Genomic DNA, 21,577 nt, shown 5'->3' with positions numbered 1-21,577 from the left:
GGACTGGAATGGGTGAATTTAACTCAGATGACCATTATATCTACTACTGCGGGCAGGAATCCCTTAGAAGAAATGGAGTAGCCATCACGGTCAACAACAGAGTCCAAAATGCAGTACTTGGATGCAATCTCAAAAACAACAGAATGATGTCTGTTCATTTCCAAAGCAAACCATTCAATACCACAGTAATCCAAGTCTATGCCCCAACCAGTAATGCTGAAGAAGCTGAAGCTGAATGGTTCTATGAAGACCTACAAGACCTTTTAGAACTAACACCCAAAAAAGATGTCCTTTTCATTATAGGGGACTGGAATGCAAAAGTAGCAAGTCAAGAAACACCTGGAGTAACAGGAAAATTTGGCCTTGGAATACAGAATGAAGCAGGGCAAAGGCTAATAGAGTTTTGCCAAGAAAATGCACTGGTCATAGCAAACACCCTCTTCCAACAACACAAGAGAAGACTCTACACATGGACATCACCAGATGGTCAACACCAAAATCAGACTGATTATATTCTTTGCAGCCAAAGATGGAGAAGCTCTATACAGTCAACAAAAACAAGACCAGGAGCTGAATGTGGCTCAGATCATGAACTCCTTATTACCAAATTCAGACTCAAATTGAAGAAAGTAGGGAAAACCACTAGACCATTCAGGTATGACCTAAATCAAATCCCTTATGATTATACAGTGGAAGTGAGAAATAGATTTAAGGGCCTAGATCTGATAGATAGATTGCCTGGTGAACTATGGAATGAGGTTCGTGACATTGTACAGGAGACAGGGATCAAGACCATCCCCTTGGAAAAGAAATGCAAAAAGCAAAATGGCTGTCTGGGGAGGCCTTACAAATAGCTGTGAAAAGAAGAGAAGCGAAAAGCAAAGGAGAAAAGGAAAGATATAAGCATCTGAATGTAGAGTTCCAAATAGCAAGAAGAGATAGAAAGCCTTCCTCAGGGATCAATGCAAAGAAACAGAGGAAAACAACAGAATGGGAAAGACTAGAGACGTCTTCAAGAAAATTAGACATACCAAGGCAACATTTAATGCAAAGATGGGCTCGATAAAGGACAGAAATGGTATGGACCTAACAGAAGCAGAAGATATTAAGAAGAGGTGGCAAGAATACACAGAAGAACTGTACAAAAAAGATCTTCACGACCAAGATAATCACGATGGTGTGATCACTCACCTAGAGCCAGATATCCTGGAACATGAAGTCAAGTGGGCCTTAGAAAGCATCACTACGAACAAAGCTAGTGGAGGTGATGGAATTCCAGTTGAGCTTTTTCAAATCCTGAAAGATGATGCTGTGAAAGTGCTGCACTCAATATGCCAGCAAATTTGGAAAACTCAGCAGTGGCCACAGGACTGGAAAAGGTCAGTTTTCATTCCAATCCCAAAGAAAGGCAATGCCAAAGAATGCTCAAACTACCGCACAATTGCACTCATCTCACACGCTAGTAAAGTAATGCTCAAAATTCTCCAAGCCAGGCTTCAGCAATATGTGAACTGTGAACTTCCAGATGTTCAAGCAGCTTTTAGAAAAGGCAGAGGAACCAGAGATCAACTTGCCAACATCTGCTGGATCATTGAAAAGCAAGAGAGTTCCAGAAAAACATCTATTTCTGCTTTATTGATTATGCCAAAGCCTTTGGCTGTGTAGATCCCAATAAACTGTGGAAAATTCTGAAAGAGATGGGAATACCAGACCACCTGACCTGCCTCTTGAGAAAGCTATATGCAGGTCAGGAAGCAACAGTTAGAACTGGACATAGAACAACAGACTGGTTCCAAATAGGAAAAGGAGTACGTCAAGGCTGTATATTGTCACCCTGTTTATTTAACTTCTATGCAGAGTACATCATGAGAAACGCTGGACTGGAAGAACCACAAGCTGGAATCAAGATTGCTGGGAGAAATATCAATAACCTCAGATATGCAGATGATACCACCCTTATGGCAGAAGGTGAAGAGGAACTCAAAAGCCTCTTGATGAAAGTGAAAGTGGAGGGTGAAAAAGTTGGCTTAAAGCTCAACATTCAGAAAACAAAGATCATGGCATCTGGTCCCATCACTTCATGGGAAATATATGGGGAAACAGTGGAAACAGTGTCAGACTTTATTTTTCTGGGCTCCAAAATCACTGCCGATGGTGACTGCAGCCATGAAATTAAAAGACGCTTACTCCTTGGAAGGAAGGTTATGACCAACCTAGATAGCATATTGAAAAGCAGAGACATTACTTTGCCAACAAAGGTCCATCTAGTAAAGGCTATGGTTTTTCCAGTGGTCATGTATGGATGTGAGAGTTGGACTGTGAAGAAAGCTGAGTGATGAAGTATTGATGCTTTTGAACTGTGGTGTTGGAGAAGACTCTTGAGAGTCCCTTGGACTGCAAGGAGATCCAACCAGTCCATTCTGAAGGAGATCAGCCCTGGGATTTCTTTGGAAGGAATGATGCTAAAGCTGAAACTCCAGTACTTTGGCCACCTCCTGCCAAGTGTTGACTCATTGGAAAAGACTGATGCTTGGAGGAATTGGGGGCAGGAGCAGAAGGGGATGACAGAGGATGAGATGGCTGGATGGCATCTCTGACTTGATGGATGTGAGTCTGAGTGAACTCTGGGAGTTGGTGATGGACAGGGAGGCCTGGTGTGCTGCGATTCATGAGGTCGCAAAGAGTCGGACACGACTGAGCAACTGAACTGAACTGAACCAAAAATTTGAAATCACATATCCTCTATTTAAAAGAGTTCTGCTCGATAACAAATCCAAGCTTTGATGCATTTCTTTCTTCCATCTGGGTTCCCCTAGTGGCTCAGATGGTTAAAAAATCCACCTGCAATGCAGGAGACCTGGGTTTGATCCCTGGGTTGGGAAAATTCCCTGGAGGAGGAAATGGCAACCCACTCCAGTATTCTTGCCTGGAGACTCCCGTGGACAGAGGAGCCTGAAAGGCTACAGTCTATGGGGTCCTAAGGAGTCAAGACACGACAAAGTGACTAACACTTTTACTTTCTTTTCTGTTTGTTACACTTCTGGCTACCTCTAAGTAGTTACTGCTATTCAGGCATCGATAGGACTAACCCTCCTTTGTCTATTTAGTACAACATGAGAAAAGGTTGGTATCAGATTTCTCCCAAAAAAGATTACACAATATGCAAGTTAGACATAAGTGCATTTATGAACTAATTATATAAAGAATAGGGAAGCAATGAAGTTCAGCTTTTGGTGACATTTGACCAAAATTCTATAAGGATTTGGCTTCAGCCTTGGTTTTTGGCAGGCCAAGTAGCCAAATGCCATTTTGGCTCCAGTTTTGGCAACCTTGACCTTGTGCAAAATAATGATCATTTGGCCATGTTGGTTACTTACACCTGTGACCACCACTACACTGCTGGTGACACAGATAGGGATGCTCCTTAGGGCTTATTATTGCTATATGAAAATTCCCTTTCCAATAAATGTAGGTATTTTATGTCTAATTAAGCTAATCTCCTGGCTTGTTTTTATATTAAAAGTTTATCAGTCAGGTGAAACTTAAATGTACATTGATTATATGAATTAATTTACACAACAAATAATTGTGTCCCTGTAACATACCAAGCATAGTTTGCCATTTTAGGGATAGATCAAAAAACAAATCAGGTCCCTGACCTCACACAATTTACATTTGGAGGGATGACATAAAATAATAATACGTGTAATAGATAAGAAGATGATACACTGTTTTAAAACGTCATGGGTATGTTGAGTGTGGGAGTGAGAATAACGAAAGAGTCAAGGATCAGAAGCACTGAGAAAGAGTTCGTTATTTAAACACAACAGCCCAGCAAGCCTCACTGAGGCTATGGTTGAATAAAGGTTTCAAGAAGATGGAGGAGAGTGTCTTGGGCATCCTGAGAAAAAGAAGCTGCAGGCAGAGGGAACAGCATTACAAGGGCTCCCAGGTGGGAAGCTGCTGCTGCTGCTGCTAAGTCACTTCAGTCATGTCCGACTCTGTGCAACCCCATAGACGGCAGCCCACCAAGCTCCCCCGTCCCTGGGATTCTCCAGGCAAGAACACTGGAGTGGGTTGCCATTTCCTTCTCCAATGTATGAAAGTGAAAAGTGAAAGTGAAGTCGCTCAGTCGTGTCCGACTCTTAGTGACCCCATGGACCGCAACCTACCAGGCTCCTCCGTCCATGGGAATCTCCAGGCAAGAGCACTGGAGTGGGGTGGCATTGCCTTCTCCACCCAGGTGGGAAGATACCCAGTTTAGTCCAGAAGCAGCCTGAACATGAAGAGTGTAGCAGGAGATGACACGAGTGACTTACCAGGGAACAGATCATGCAGAGCCCAGGAGGACACGGAAAGGACTCTGGCTTTTAACTCAAAGAAAATGGGGAGCAATGAGAGGAGTCTGAGCAGAGAACAACATGATCTGATGGGCACATGAATGAATTCCAGCTACTGAATGGAAATTCCTGCTTTACAGTACTGTGAAAACATTTTTTAAGAGAGAAAACCACAGGGATGGCAATACAATTCAGCTTAATCTTGAGAACGCTTAACAAGTATCTTCTTTAAATACAATCCTAAGCTTTCATTTATGGGACTGTTTCAATGAAACTGCCTCATGAGCTACAACCAACATGGCAAGCCCAAGAGTTGAAGTCTTCATTTCAGTCAGTTTTCACTGGAGAGGATGAAAGTTCAATGACTTGGTAATATCATCATTAGCATGGCCTGCACGGGCAGAGCTTGACCAAAACATCTGTTGCTCCTTCACTGATCTCAGTTGAGAAGAGTATATTCTCAGTATCACAAATGTGCACTATAAAAACCACAGGAGTCGATAGCTGTGACTCTGCTTGTGATACCACTCTGATACCACTGCACTACAATAGCAATTTAAAAAAGTATCTGCTTGGTATAAATTTAAGTTGTAATAAATAGGTATTTTTATCAGTATTTCAGGTTTATCCTTGTATGCCAGACATTCTTTCTAAGATGAAGATACTCAACTTCAGCCAAATAGTGACTGGACACTTGCTCACTTGGCGTCTGACCAAAATGCACATTTGGTATATATTCTGAACCATATGTTTGTGGCCCCTCCTCAATTCACAGGCTGAAGCTCTTACCCCCAAAGTGATCGTATTTGGAGGTACGGCTTTTAGGAGATAAATAGGTGTAGATGAGGTCATGAGGATGGGGCCCCATGATAGGATCAGCATCCTTTTCAGAAGAGAAAGAGAGACTAGAGCTCACTTTATCTTCATCATGTGAGGATACCGGCAGAATGCTTCCATTAGCAAGTCAAGAAGAGGGCCCTCACCTGGAACCAAATTGACTGACTTCCTGATCTTGGACTTCCCAGCCTCCAAAACAGTGAGACATTATTACTGAAGCTACCTAGTCCATGTTATAAACTATGCTATTTTGTTATAGCATCCCAAGCTGCTATAACAAAATATGTATGGTCACATGTAACAGCAACACCTGAAAACTATTTCTCATTCATAAATCCCTGGCAATAATGTTCGAGGTGTTGTCTGATACCTGGTGGTCTGATTCTCAATTTAAAACTTCCTGATCATTTAAGGAGAAGCCGCTGCCTTCTTTTATCATCTGGTTATGACTTCAAGGCAAAGGGGGAAGAGTTAAGGGAGTCAGCTGATGCTTATACTGAGGATTATGAAGAGAGTTGTGGGTAGGGGTGGAATCTTGGCCAACACTGGAGGGAGCAGAGGGATGGATGTGCAGGTCGGAGACTTTTTAACTAAGTCAAGTTTGGAATGCCAACCACAGACCACAAACAGGTATTTCCCTAGCCTAAGGGAAGTTAGAACTGTGAAGAAGGAGGGTAAATAAGAGCTATGGATGCAACCCTTGCTTGTCTTGTGGACAATGTTCCACTTGCCCCCACCATCCAGAAAAGCATCCTCTGCCACTAACAATCATTACAGCAAGATGGATCTTCCTGCTCGCCTCTACAGAGAATAAAGATAGCAGAGTGGAGTGAGTGAAAGTCGCTCAGTTGTGTCTGAATCTTTGTGACCCCATGGACTACACAGTCCATGAAATTCTCCAGGCCAGAATACTGGAGTGGGTAGCCTTTCCCTTCTCCGGGGGATCTTCCCAACCCAGGGATCAAACTCAGTCTCCCGCATTGCAGGCAGATTTTTTACCAGCTGAGCAACAAGGGAAGCCCAAAAGTACTGAACTGGGTAGTGTATCCCTTCTCCAATGGATCTTCCCAACCCAGGAATTGAACCAAGGTCTCCTGCATTGCAGGTGGATTCTTTATCAACTGAGCTATCAGGGAAACCCAAAGATAAACACTACGGGGCAAAAGAAAGGAAGACCCAGAAGCAAGGAACTTCCAGGTCATATCAACTAACATTTCATTTATCAGAAGCATATTCTTTAAGATGTGCTGGACACTGCAGCAGGCACTGATGCTGAACCAGTGAATAAGACAGAGAAGATCACTGCTGTCAAGGAGTTTACATTTTACTGGAGAGACAGAAAATAAACAGTATGATTTCAGACAGGAAGAAGCTCCATGAAGGATACACCATGATATCAGAAAGCGTGACTGGAGTGGTCAGGCCTCTCTGCAGAGAAACATTTGAGCTGGGACCTATGTGACAGGGAACCAAGGTGCAATGATCAAGGAGGTAAATATAGGCAGACAGGATGGCAGGTACCAATGCGTTCAAGAGAGAGCATGACTTTGGCATATTCCAGAAACAGAAAGACAACTGTGTCTGGAGCTGAGATGACCAGAGGGAAATCTGATATGAGGCCAAGCAAAGCCTGAATGTCTTGGATTCTCACCATAGGAATGAGTCTGGATTTTTACTTTAAGTGAAAAGGATGCTAAGAAGGTGCGTGGTATCCTTTAATTCAAGATTGGTGTGTGGGAACAGGATCACAGGAGGGCAGGAGTGAAGTGGAAGCCAGTCAAGAGATAGTGAGGTGGGTCCGGGTGATAGGAGCAGATGTGGGAACATGAGTAGATTTCAGAATAAGAAGTAAGGGGAGAATGAACATGATGTGTTGATGGATAATCTATCTCTGAACAACAGAACCGCCTCTACAATTCACATTTTTTTCCTACATAATGCAACATACTATTTTTTCAACTCAATCATTATTACAAAATCATTCTCTTTCTCAATATATGAGTGATATCTTGCTGCCTGCTAAGTCACTTCAGTCGTGTTTGACTCTTTGCAACCCTAGGGACTGTAGCCTGCCAGGCTCCTCTGTCCATGGGAATCTCCAGGCAAGACTACTGGAGGGGGTTGCCATGCCCTCCTCCAGAGGATATTCCCGACCCAAGGACTGAACCTACATCTTTTACATCTCCTGCATTGGCAGGTGGGTTCTTTACCACTAATGCCACTTGGGAAGAGCCATGAGATAATAGGGCAGTTTAAAATGATGTATTACTTATTACCAAGGTTTTTCCTGTTACAACTATTAACTTTTGGCAAGTTATACCCAAATAGAACATAAGTGTTAGCCATTTGTATATTTAGAGAGAAGAGAGAAGAGAAGGCAAGGTGTTCTTATAAAATGACTTAAAGTGTCCCTTCCCCACACACCCTCTCCCAACATTTATTTGTCCAGATCCTGGGTGTACAGTGTCTAAAGCCGACTTGTCCAGTGCCTCCCATTGGCTGAGGTGCAACTGAGACATCAGAGGTGCAACTGAGACACACAGACGTGCACCTCCACACAGGTCCACCTGTAGGCATCTCAGTGAAATACATCCACTTCCGCAAAGTCACATGGGGACTTCAACACCCACCATGAAGAACCAGTTACTATCTGGCTTTTTATAGCCAAAGTTTGCAAATCGCATGGTCACCTGAGTCCAGGTATTCATAGTTCAAAAGCAACTATGATGTAGGATATCAGGAAAGCCAAAATACACTTGAAAATCGTATGCAACAATACACATTTTATAACAATGTCTTAGCATCTGTCTGTGTGTACAGGGAAAGAGAGGGTCAAAAGGGGAAACGTGTGTGTATATGTTCAGAGATGCTGTGTGTCTGGTGGACTACAATGTCCCTCACTTGGAGTAAGTGTCAGTCCTCAAGCTGTGGGTACAGACAAAGGTCCAACCCTGCTTTCTTCTACCACCTTCTGCTCTTCATCTTACTTGGCCTTAAGCTTCTCCCAACTTCTGTTTTATCTTCTTCTTGAGTTCTTCACTTGGCTGAGTTGACCAGGGCTCTCAAATGCCTCTAGGCTTTTCCAGTGTCACCCATCAAGGACTCGGAGTCTCTTCAACACAGTCACAGAAGCAGATCACTGCTGTCACGTGTGCCTCTTATGTTTGTCTTTTTCTTAGGTTCAAATTATACACTTGCCTTTATATAAATGCAGGCAATTGTGAAATTTCTCAATCAGTTCTGACAGGCATGACTCTAACTGCTGTCATGGTTGAAAAGTTTACATATTGATCCCCAGCATTTCAGACTGGAAAAGAAAAGCATTTGGGCAGAGTGCTACCAGTCAAGCCACCCCTAGAACTCACCCTTTCTTCCAAAAGACTATCTTTACTGTGTCAAATTGTCAATGGAATTGTAACTGGGCTCTGATCCACCCACTGATAGGGGCACCACTTCCCCTGAGGCCAACTTTCCATTCTATCCTCAAAATGGCATGCACTGCAGTCTGGGTACACAAGAAAAGGAATGCCAACCAAGTGGCTGCATGAAGCTGTTGTTTTGTATAGAGTGGTAAGCTCTAGCCATGTGTCAGAATTATGATGTTTTAGGTCAGGCTGCGCCACTACTAGCCTCAAGATTTTGAGAAGGCATGTCATCTCACCACCACCTATGCAATAAACCAGGTGGTCAGATGCTCCCGAAGGTGCCTTCTTGATTGATTATTCCATGAAACTATGGCTCCAATGCATGCTCCACTGTCACACTTTTCAGAGCTCAGCACTTCAGTTGTAAATGCTTACCTTTTCCAACACGGGTTGACTGCGGTTTCTCCTGAGGTCTTTCCAAGTGTTCAGTGCCTGTGCAGGAGGGGCCTGGAGCTCACACGGCATGACGTCATCTTGGCTTCTCTCTCTTGTTCTGACCCCTGACAATTCTTAACTAAGTATGTGGTCATTATGTTTCCCATGCATTATGTCCTTTCCTATCACTGGTGACAGTACATTGGGTTGACAGCCTCTTTTGGAGATGTTCTTACTCCCCAAGCCAAGAAATACAGATAGCCAAGAATTAGATCATTCTATCCCCAAATTGCTGTAGGCCTTCTCAGAGGCAGCTGAGCAATGTGATTTGATCAAGGTTAAGTACAATCCCCCTTCATCTTTAACCCAAGACAGAATTCTCCGAGCTTTCTGTTTCAATCCCAGATTATGCTTCCTTTCCCATTCTAACAAACATCCCCCAGCTGCCCTACAGTCAGCTCTCATTTATCCACCTGTGGCTTATCCCAAGCACCAGGCTTTCTCCTCCTCCCGCCTCCAGCACCAAACTCCAGGCCAGCTCCTTTAACTCTGTGCCAAAGAAATACAAACTAAATCTAATATTAGCCTAATGAGAAAAGGCTATCTGCTGCCAAAGATTCACATAATGCATCCCAGAGCCAAATGTGGGCAATTATTCACTGCTTTGGATGCTGGCACTGCTTCTGCCTTATATAATATAGCAATCAGGATCTACTGCATTTCTCCCCAAGAAAGAAAGAATACATGCAGTGTTTTAACCTCTTCTTTTGTCTCATTGGCCTGATTCTCGGTATAACAGATTCTCTTTTCTTTCCAAAATCAATCAATCATTTGTCATTTAATGTTAAAGAGATGAAAAAAATCCTGGTTTTAGAGTCATTATACTTAGATTTCAGTCATGTTTCTCCACTTTTTAGCCAGAAGCTAAGTTTTGCAAGTCATTCTTCATTTTCTCAGCTGCAAGATGGAGATTTTATAAATAAAAACATAGGAGTCAATCACATCTAAACAAGAGACACACAGAAAGTCATCAAGACTCTCGATCATTATTCTGATTCACTGTTTTACATGCTCTGGTGAATCAGCATTGCTGGTATGAAAAAATAAAGATTAACTTTATGAAACCCTTCCTTTATAGGCATGAAAACACAGGGCAAATTTCTTCGTAAGCACCTAGAAGATCAAGTCTAGAAGACAAGAGTTTCAATTTCCCAATGCTGTATTTAGGCCACTTGTGAGGAAAACAGTCCAGAATTTCAAGGTAGGGAACAGCCAGCATGCTATCTACCGATGGGCTGATCTTAATCCAGATCCTGAGTTGCTATGGAAACGCAAATTCCAACCATCGGACAATTGAGGGATATAACCTTCAAAACAGACTCCCCTTTCCACATTTCTTCTTATGATTGAAGCACATGTCCCCCCAGGCCCAAGGACAAGAGTCAGAGAAAATGTTCACACAATTCCATCTGTTCATCTTACTCACTCTTATAACCAGAAAATTTCAATGGCTTCCACAGATCAGAGCAGCCTGTCCAATAGAACTTTCTGTGATGTTCTATGTCTGTGCTAGCCAAGACACTGATCCCTAAGGCACCTATACTCTCTGGATTCCCAAGTCCTCACTGGCATTTAGGACTCCCTTTGGCAAATATCTTTTGCAAATTCACACATCAAATGTATCTGTTTTTGTTTCTGTTTTCCCAACTAGACCCTATGCTACCCAGTAATAAGGCTTAAAAGTGAGCTTGGTTCTCTATTGATTTCTATTTCATTTCTCTTTCATTTAAGATAGCCAATGACATAGATAACCCTCTTTCTAGAATTACAGCTCTAGTCTTTTGAGTCATTGAGGGCAAGGGTCCCCAAATCACATTTAAGATAAAGAAACAAAAAGATGCTTTTTCCAAGGATGTGTAGACAGAGAAATTTTTTAATTATAAAAGCAATATGAATTTCACAGTCAAGATGGTAGATTACACTTATGCTATACAATCCCCTCTCAGACTCTAGAAATGTAAAGATATTAGAAAATATATTTTAAAATTTATATATTGCCATACTTGAAATCAAGGAAGAGATATCTTTAGGTGCCAAGAGCTCATAGCAATGAGGAATGATGAAGCTAAAGACGCCTCCTGGAGATCTGGAATAGGGATTGGTTCCAAAGCCCTGCCTGGCCAGACCCAGAATGGCAGAGCCCATAGGCATGACAGGGAGATGGAACCAGGCTCCTGTGTGAAGCTGCAGATGAGAGAGCACATCTGGGGGGACTTTATTTGCATAATCAGTAGCAAAGACAACATCAGATTGAGACATAATTAAACACCTGGTCAAAGATGCTACCTCCCAAACAGTTCAGAAAGAGACAAACACAAAAAGCACCTCATCAGTGCTTGCTTCAACAGCACACAGACTACAAAAGCACCTCAACACACGGCATATTTCCCAAGACAACTCTCCTCCTTGGCAAATCATTCAGCAAGACTTCGGACCCATGGGAGGAAAAACAACACCCTCAAAGGTAGAACACCAACTCAACAAATAGGAAGAGTCACAGCTGAGCTGCTTAAGCTAATGAGCAACCTGAAAAGAGCTTTAAATAAATATGCTTAAAAGAGTTCAGTTCAGTTGTTCAGTCGTGTCCAACTCTTTGCGACCCCATGAACTGCAGCACGCCAAGCTCCATCACCAACTCCCAGGGTTTACTCAAACGCATGTCCATCTAGTCAGTAATGCCATCCAACCATCTCATCCCCTGTCGTTCCCTTCTCCTCCTGCCTTCAATCTTTCCCAGCATCAGGGTCTTTTCAAATGAGTCAGCTCTTCGCATCAGGTGGCCAAAGTATTGGAGTTTCAGCTTCAGCATCAGTCCTTCCAATGAATATTCAGGACTGATTTCCTTTATGCTTAAAAGAGTACATATATTAAAAAGAAACTCCGAGTGCAGAAGAAGAAAAATTTCCCCATAATCTCAGCTCTAGATATAAACTGTCTCCTGAGAAATCTGTATGCAGGTCAAGAAGCAACCGTTAGAACCAGACATGTAACAAGGAACTGTTTCAAAATTGGGAAAGGGGTATGTCAAAGCTGAATATTGTCACCCAGTTTATTTAACTTAAATGCAGAGTACCTCATGTGAAACGCTCCAGGCTGGATGAACCACAAGCTGGAATCAAGATTGCCGGGAGAAATATTAATAACATCAGATATGCAGATGACATCACTCTAATGGCAGAAAGCAAAGAGGAACAAAAGAGCCTCTTGATGAAGGTAAAAAAGGAAAGTGAAAAAGCTGGCTTAAAACCCAACACTCAAAAAACTAATATGGCATCTGGTCCCATCAGCATATAGCAAATAGATGGGGAAACAATGGAAACAGTGACAGACTTTATTTCCTTGAGCTCCAAAATCACTGCAGATGGTGACTGCAGCCACTAAATTAAAAGACGTTTGCTCCTTGGAAGAAAAGCTATGACAAATCTAGACAGCATATTAAAATAGAGACATTATTTTGCCAACAAAGGTCTGTATAATCAAAGCTATGATTTTTCCGGCAGTCATGTACGGATGTGAGAGTTGGACCATAAAGAAGGCTGAGTACCAAAGAATTGATGTTTTTGAACTGTAGTACTGGAGAAGACTCTTGAGAGTCCCTTGGACAGCAAGGAGATCAAACCAGTCAATCCTAAAGGAAATCAACCCTGAATATTCACTGGATAAACTGATGCTAAAGGTGAAGCTCCAACACTTTGGCCACCTGATACTAAGAGCCAACTCACTGGAAAAGATCCTGATCCTGGGAACGACTGAGGGCAGGAGAAGGGGACAACAGAGGACGAGACGGTTGGATGGCATCAACAACTTAATAGACGTCAGTTTGAGCACGCTCTGGGAGATAGGGAAAGACAGGGAAGCCTGGTGTGCTGTAGTCCACGGGGTCTCAAGGAGTCATACATGACTTAACTATCAGCCATAAAAAGGAACACATTTGAGTCAGTTCTAATGAGGTGGATGAACCTAGAGTCTATTATACAGAGTGAAGTTAAAAACAGAAAAACAAATATTGTATATTAACACATACATATGGAATCTAAAAAATGGTACTGAAGAACCTATGTGCAGGGCAGCAATGGAGATTCAAACAGAGAGCAGACTTGTGGACACAGTAGGGGAAGCAGAGGGTGGGACATATTGAGAGAATAGCACAGAAACATATATATTATCATACGTAAAATAGCCAGTGGGAATCTGCTACATGACACAGGGAGCTCAAACCCAGCGCTCTGTGCAAGCCTAGAGGGATGGGATCGGGTAGGAGGTGCGAGGTTCAAGAGGAAGGGGACATATGTATACCTATAGCTGAGTCATGTTGATGTATGGCAGAAAACAACACAATACTATAGAACAATTATAAATAAAAATAAATTAATTTAAAATAGAAATAAAAATAAAATTTTGAAATAAATTAAAAACCATTTAAAAATAAATAAAAACAATTATGGAATGAAGTCTTTCAGACTTGGTGATGCCTTTTTACGGGGAAAAGATATTTATAGGAAAATGGGAACATGTTACACACTCTGCAGGAACCTGCCCGTCTTCCTCTCGCCCTACTGCAATAGCAACACGCTCATTTTCCTGCATAAACACTGCTACAGATTGAAAATCTGTGTTCCCCTAGAATTCACACCCTAGCCCCCAATGTGATAGTAAGGAGGAGGAGTCTTTGGGAGGACGGGGCCCTCACAAATGGGATCAGTGTCCCCATGAGAGATTCCAGAGAGATCCTTGGTCCCTTTCTACCATGTGAGGACACAGTGAGATGATGGATGTCTATGACCTGGGTAACAAGGCTCATATCAGACACTCCAGCTGGTGGTACCTTGACCTTGAACTTCCCAGCCTTCAGAACTATGAGAAACAAATTTCTGTTGTTTATAAGCCATCCAGTTTCTTTAATTTTTATTGGAGCATAGTCTCTGGTCGCTCAGATGGTAAAGAATCTGCCTGCATTGTGGGAGACATGGATTCAATCCCTGGGTCAGGAAGATCCCTTGGAGAAGGGAATGGCTACCCACTCCAGGATTTTTGCTTGGAGAATTCATGGACAGAGGAGCCTGGTGGGCTACAGTCCCTGGGGTTGCAAAGAGTTGGACACGATTGAGTGACTAAAACTTTCCTTTCACAGTTGCTTTATAATGCTATGTTAGTTTCTCCTGTACAGCAAAGTGAATCAGTTATATGTACACATATATCCCCTCTTTAGATTTCCTTCCCATTTAGGTCACTTCAAAGCACTGAGGAGAGTTCCCTGTGCTATGCAGTAGGTTCTCATTGGTTATCTATTTCATACATAGTATCAATAGTGCATATATGTTGATCCCAATCTCCCAATTCACCCCCTGGTTCCCCTCTTAGGGGCCATGCGTTTGTTCTCTACGTCTCTATTTCTGCCTTGCAAAGAAGGCCTCTATGGCATTTTTCTAGATTCCACATATATGTGTTAATATACAATAATTCTTTTCTTCTTTCTGACTGACTTCACTCTGTGTGACGGCCTCTAGGTCCATCCACATCTCTACAAATGATTCCACTTCGTTCCTTTATACAGCTGAATAATATTATAAGCCACCCAGTTTAAAGTGTTTTATAGCACTCCGAACAAACTAAGATAAATATACATAGGTCTCCATCACCCTTAAAAAGATAGAATTTGTTCAATTCCATGAATACACAGTCTCTTTGGCCAAAGTTTTATGAATGAACATTATTTTCATATTATAGACATCGCTAGAGTGAATATTCTCCTGCAGCCATCTTTGCACATTTGGGTGATTATTTCCTTAGGACAAGTTCCTAGAGAGGGCATCACTGGCTCAAAACTTACACTCATTGAAAATTTTGATAACTCTATCAGACTGTCCTCCAGAAAATCTGTATGGATTTGCATTTCTGAGTGGCTTTACATGATGCATCTGTAGCTAGAGGTTTTTTAAGTTAAGTGTAAAGTAGGTCAAGTTACCAGAGATTCAATTATTTACCTAAGGAAAAAGGATGACTCACAACTCCAATAACCCTTGGAGTGCAACCGAAAGGCACATCTCAGTGTGTCCATACATACACAGAACATGTTCACACTGTCGGTGGTACAGAATCCCTGGGGTATGTGACACTGCAGGTCTGGAGTAATCCTTATTTTTATTTTTGCCCCTGTTCCCCAGCAACCACCACTGTCATCAAGTCCTCCATGAAAAAATAAATACTTTGTAACAAGAGCTCCTAGTCTGTTCACTCCTAAACATGTCAATGTGAAGACATTCTGAATTCCCTTTCAACTCAGTTTGGGGGTTTCACTGTAGACAACCTGGAAAATCTCAGACAAATCTGGCTTGCAACCAGAGTCTAAACCTGAGGAAAGGTTCATTATAGATGACTGCATTCTCGGTGAAGTAGGTTTTCAGCAAAGCAAATGTAAAGTGAACTAGAGGCAAAAAGGTACTGACATGAAGACTGGTTTTACTACCACATCACACATTCCAGATAATTCAGAAGTTACCAAATCCTATCAGGTTTGAATCCAACTTCTTATATCACCAAATCTGTTCTGCAAATAAAAGAGAATCTGGAAAAGTTGAATTAAATTAATTTAATTAAATTAAAGTTGAATTAAAATCAGGCAATTGTCAATTAATGTTTTCTTTTCCTCCACTGTAATATTTAATATTTTATGCATCTCTGAAAAGATCCTACTCAAATAAACCATTTATCTTCCTAGTTAAAGAAGACCTTTAAGACATTTTTTTCCTCACTCTTTCAAGATGGAATCAACCACTGGCTGACCAGATTTAGATGTCAAAATCAGAGCAGATCAGATCAGATCAGTCGCTCAGCCGTGTCCGACTCTTTGTGACCCCATGAATCACAGCACGCCAAATAGGGCTTACTTATTCCCAGCTCCTCTCACATAACAATAACCAACCAATTTTCTATGAGGTGTAATTTCTCTCAGCTAAAATGTGCAAAATATCTGCAATATCTCCCTTGCTAATTGTTCCCCACTCCCTACAACACAGATACACACATACTCTTTTGTCATCAGTTTTTAATTATCTACACTAAAGTAATTGGTAATTATCCAAAAGTACAGACAAGGTAGAAAAATTCACATCTGATCTTGGAAGGCTTTTCTCTTTTTTTTACGGGAGTGGGAGGGAGTTATTGTATGACAGCCGAGCGACCTTTCTACTTGAGGCTTTTCTTGGGGGACTGCAACATCTGCTTTCCAAGGCATGCATATATTCATCTCCTCAACAAACATTTGAAAGGAAATCTCTTCGAAGGAAATACCATAGGAAGACAAGTTCTCTCAATTTTCAAGGAGCAAACTAACATACACCCCCAACAAAAGCATCTTCACCGGTTTCAGACAAAGACCCATACAGCGCCAGTTCCATGATGGAAAACCTTTGAAAGAGGCTGCTCTTACTAAATAATCATCTATCCTTCAACTCCCAGTTTACCACTGTGTGTCTTGTACCTACATCTATATTAAAGACTAAAGGACTGAAGAATACTGCAACAAATTAGAGCAACTATATCTTTAACCAGGGTCCTGTTTACTATTGTCTACCTGACAGAATTGTTACCGGAACCTAATAAGCCAGTATGTCAAAGTCCTTCCAACAGTACCTGGAATATATATATATATATTTCATAAAATATCACTTGTTACTGTGATGGTCAGCAAAATCCCCTCATACTCATGCAGCCAACTGAGCCTTTTACAAAATACTTGTACATATACAGTATTATTTCATATGTTCAACCTGATGGAAATGATAGTGTTGCTGGTACCCATTCTATAGGTGAAGAATCTGAGGCTTGGAAAGTCATATGACTTGTCCAATATTATCAAATGATCAATTGAGCCTGGTAAACAAATCGTTAAGTCCAGGCACTCATCCCTAGAGCTCGTCCTATACCATCCTCAGAGCCTCATGCTCTAAGACTGACCACAAATGTGCTTTGATTTCACTCTAAAGGTGATGAAGTCACTATTTTCATTTCTTATTACTTGTAGTCGAGGAGCAGTGATTTTTGAATCACCAACAATAATTAATGAAAGTACTGTCAGTTCTTCCCTGGGGCTGGGCCACAAAATATAGAAGCTGCAGCTTCAGAATCTCATTGGAGTATCACCTACCTTAGTTGTCTCGGCTTCTGTCTGCAGTCGCTTGGGGGTTCCTTTTTGGTCAAGCACCTTCTGGAAAGTTTTATTTTTAATGGATTGAGACTCAACACCTTCACCTTCAATTTGTAGTTTAATACCTTCACCATGGGCAGGGTGATCAATACCCCGTGGATTCAAACCGCAGTGGAGAGCTAGGAAAGAGGAAAGAAATCTAACTCAGAAAACAGATCCTATAAAGAAGGTGTCCATGAAAGACAATACTTCATTTGGTCTACATGGGAAGAAACAAGACATTTCCAAGTTGAGGGGTGGAATTATAACTATAGGAAATAATCTGGGGAAGAGGGACCATGGTATGGTGGCAAATCCCGAGCTCCGAAGTCAGAAAGACGGCAGCACAAATGCAGGAAGCATCAGTTTCAAGAAGTTCGACCTTGAGCAAGTGACTAATCCCCACATTACAGATGATAATACCAAATCAGGCAACTTAGGCACTGCCTCCCACACATGCAGTTATTTCAACCTCTGCAGTTCAGTTTGTATCTATGCTTCCATCTGGAACACTGTTCATTCATTCCTTCCAGCTTCTGAATCTTCCCTATTCTTCGAGCATCCACTCAATATTCAACAAATATTTATTGAGCAAACAGTAAGAAGTCAAGCAGATATTTTGTTCCCAGCTCTCACTTCTCCCTTAACAAGTCCCATCCCTTCCCATCATTTCTGATACAATCAATCTGCCCATGACTCTCAAATCTTACATCCAGCCCAGAGAGACCTTTTTTTTTTTTTCCTGACAGGTGTATACTTGCTTTTTAATTTATTCTAATTGGAGGATAACTACCTTACAATATTGTGATGGTTTTGCCATCCATCAACATGAATTGGCAACAGGTATACATGTGTCCCCCTCATCCTGTACCCTCCTCCCACCACCCTCCCCACCGTATCCCTCTGGGTTGTCCCAGAGCACGAGTTTTGAGTGCCCTGCTTCATGCATCAAACTTGCACTGGTCATCTCTTTTACATATAAAACGAAGGTGAGCATGATGCATGTGCTGGGAACTGAACCCGGGTCTCCCACATGGGAGATGAGAATTCTACCACTGAACCAGCAATGGCCCTGTAGCTTACAGCCCAGAAAGACCTCTCTTACTAGCTTCAGACATAAGTAAGACTGTCACTCAACATCCCAATGTCAGTGTATCAGAGATCTCACATTTAACATGTTCACATTGAACCTTGATTTTTCTACCCCCAAATATTCACCTTCTCCAGTCACTACAGAGAAGCTAAAGAGTCCTCCTTGATACTACTCTCCCTGTAAGTCAGTACATCACTTTCATCTTTTACCAGGGCCAGTAAGTGCTGCACTCAAAATGTTGCTCCCATCCACCTACCTCACTCCATCTCCACTGCCATCACTCTGGTCCACGCTACCCACCTGTGTCACCTAGACTGACCGCCCCAACTGCTCCTCCTCCCTGGATACCCACAATCTCATTAAAAAATGCACAGGTCAGTTCACAAGACTCTTCTGCTACAAAACAGAGACTTACTGACTTAGAGAACAAACTTATGTTTACCTGGGTGGGGAGGGATAGTTAGGGAGTTTGGGGTTGACATGTACACACTGCTTTATTTAAAATAATCAAAGATCCACTGTATAGAAAACGTAGAGGGGACAAGAGAAGGAGATAGATGATATTGGCCATGCACTGATAATTCTTGAAGCTAACTGATAGATTCATGGGGATTTATTTCACTACTCCTTCTACTTTTGTGTATATAAAAAGGTTTAAAAAAACACACACACACACAAACTAACTTTCTAATGGCTTCATTGTACACCCAGAGCATTCAAAAGTCTTTAATGTGGGCAACAAGGCTATGACATTATCTGTTTCATTCTACCTCTCCAATTTCCTCACCCACTACAGTATCCCTCGTCCACTACACCTGTACCACCCACTTCCTTGTCTCTTCCTTGAACACCCCATGCCTTCTCGACTTTGCATATAATGTTTCTTTGTCTGAACTGTTCTTCCCCATTCTTCAGCTAACTGCTACTCATCAGTAAGGTTTTGGCTTAAATACCAACTCTTCAGACACGCCTTTCCTTAATCCCCTCCCTCATTCTCCCTATCTCCCCCTCCCCACATTGGCTCTTATGCCTGGAACGACAAGTATTCAACAAACATACGAATCTTAAAAAACTCACTGTACAGTGGTGTGTATGCATGTGACCTTATTTATACCACTTTATAATTTTATTTCTTTGTTTGGCTGTCCTGGGTCTTTGTTGCTTTTCTCCAGCTGTGGTGAGTGGGGGCTACTCTCCAGTTGCGGCACACGGGCTTCTCATTGCAGAGGCTTCTCTTGTTGTGGAGCACGGGCTCTGGGGCATGCAGGCTTCAGCAGCTATGGCACACATGCTCAGTAGTTGCCGCCCCTGGGCTCTAGAGCACAGGCTCAATAGCTGTGGCTCATGGGCTTAGTTGCTCTGCAGTATGTGGGATCTTCCAGGATCAGGGATTGAACCTGTGTCTCCTGCATTGGCAGGCGGCTTCTTACCACTGAGCCACCAGGGAAGCCCTATTTATACCATTTTATCTAAAAAATTATCAGAAATTCTTTTCTAGTCTTTTAAGTTCCTAAAACATGGACCAGCCTATTTCACGGTGCATTGTAAGCACTCATGTATTAGTTCATGCCTCTTCCCTCGGGTTTTGTGATGGATCTCAAATAATCTTCATGAAAAACCCTGATACATAATTATATTCATTTCATAGACAAGGGAAATGAGGCTTAAAGGGTTATAGTCATAAAAAGTCGTACAGTGTCTGCTGAAGGTCACAAAGATCATGTATCATTTAGGTTGCAGATGATTTCAAGTTTCAGATGAACAAACCCAAAATAGATTAACCAGTGAAGAAAATCATTAACTTTCAGGAGAGGAAGCCCAGTAATGGGAAAAGTTCTGTGTTAGCTGATTTCCCAGTTCAATAGGGCCATCAAGACCCTTTTCACTTCTCCATTCTACCATCCATAACATCACCTTAAGCCTGGGTCCCCACATGGCACTACAGCTACAAGCTTCTAGTTCACATCTAGCAATAGAGACAGCTCGGTTGACCATAGGTTTCCTCCCTCAATCCTCCTCCAAACTTGGATTTTTCTCATTGGTCCAAAGTGAATCACATACATCCAATAGTGAACTAAAACACTGGTGGTGGAGGTAGGATTACCCTTAAACCACCTAAGGTCAAGTCCCCAAACCACATCTCTGTTACTCAACAGGCAGGGGCAGAATGGATGCTGGAGCACCAAGCACAATACCCAGTTCAGGCAGTGGAATAAAAAGAACGCAACCTATGAGAGCATGAAGCTAATTACTGTTAATAACAATCAGCTTCTCCATCTCCAAAGATCAGCCTACTTACAGTGAATTTTCAATTAAATATACTAAAACTGTGATTATTAAAAAGAGGTGAGCTTGTGTAGGGAGATGGGGGATTTAGACATTAATGAGAAAAGAAAAAAAAAAAAAATGTGTGTCTTTGTTCATACTCAAGCATGATTCCCAGCTGTTTCCTGCCTTGAAACTCACATCCTGAGGAATATCACTGAGCTGCTGGGAGCTTCCAGTATCTCCTGTCTTCCTCTGCTATCCCCTCCCCACTCAGACTCTCCTACTTCCCTCACTCCTGCTCATGTTGGTCCCTCCTCCTAGAAAGAGGTTCAACTCCACCCAAATCCCACTTCCTTCTTTGGGGCGTGAACTCCTACTCAGCCCACGTGTCCGTTCCAACGTCTTCACAGAGTCTTCTATGAGCTCTGGAATCCTGGGCTTCATCTCCTCCCTGTCTGGGGTTGTCTGTCTAATTGATCTGTCTCATTGCTGACAACTGCCAGCTCCATCTTCACTGCCCAGTCCAGAATCTGGCACGTAACAGGCTCCGGAGAAACATCTGTTCAGCTGCTGAATGAACCAGCAATCTTCTATCTTTACACAAACATGCCTTACATCAAAATACCTCTCTTCTCTGCTAGTAAATACTGAGTGTACAGAATGTAAGATCTCTATAGACCTGAGGTGGGATATGGCATTTTGACTTTCTATGCATGTTGCCTTCTTCATACACAGTTTTAATCCTTCATAACTGTTCCCTCCTCACTTACAAATCCAGTAGCCAATTTATGTTTCTGTGCTTGGGTATACTTATTTAAAACTGTTCCAGACAGGCTTCGTTTTCTTTTCCCTGAAATTTGATGTCCCTAATATTTACAAATCAAGCCACTTTCAAATGGCCTCTTATATGCCGTGACCTCCATCTCTTTGTTCATCATGTAATAGGTGCCCCCATTTGCTTTCTCTTTTCTGTCCTCATTACAACCCTTTCTTG

At 42.1% G+C, this 21,577-nt stretch overlaps 1 protein-coding gene across 3 annotated transcripts in view; it reads right to left on the bottom strand.

Annotated features, from left to right (window-relative positions):
* Positions 1–21,577, bottom strand: part of SAMD12 (sterile alpha motif domain containing 12) — a 450,608-nt gene that overhangs the window by 386,786 nt on the left and 42,245 nt on the right. For all 3 annotated transcript variants that reach the window (XM_061439090.1, XM_061439088.1, XM_061439089.1), the window contains exon 2: positions 17,184–17,362. In XM_061439090.1, the coding sequence (XP_061295074.1) occupies positions 17,184–17,362 (179 nt within the window). The remainder of the gene's footprint in view (positions 1–17,183; positions 17,363–21,577) is intronic.

Source organism: Bos javanicus, chromosome 14 (assembly GCF_032452875.1).
Source record: "Bos javanicus breed banteng chromosome 14, ARS-OSU_banteng_1.0, whole genome shotgun sequence".
Classification (NCBI taxonomy): domain Eukaryota; kingdom Metazoa; phylum Chordata; class Mammalia; order Artiodactyla; family Bovidae; genus Bos; species Bos javanicus.
The sequence above is the reverse complement of the archived record's forward strand: the minus strand, read 5'-3'. Positions and strand labels throughout refer to the sequence as shown.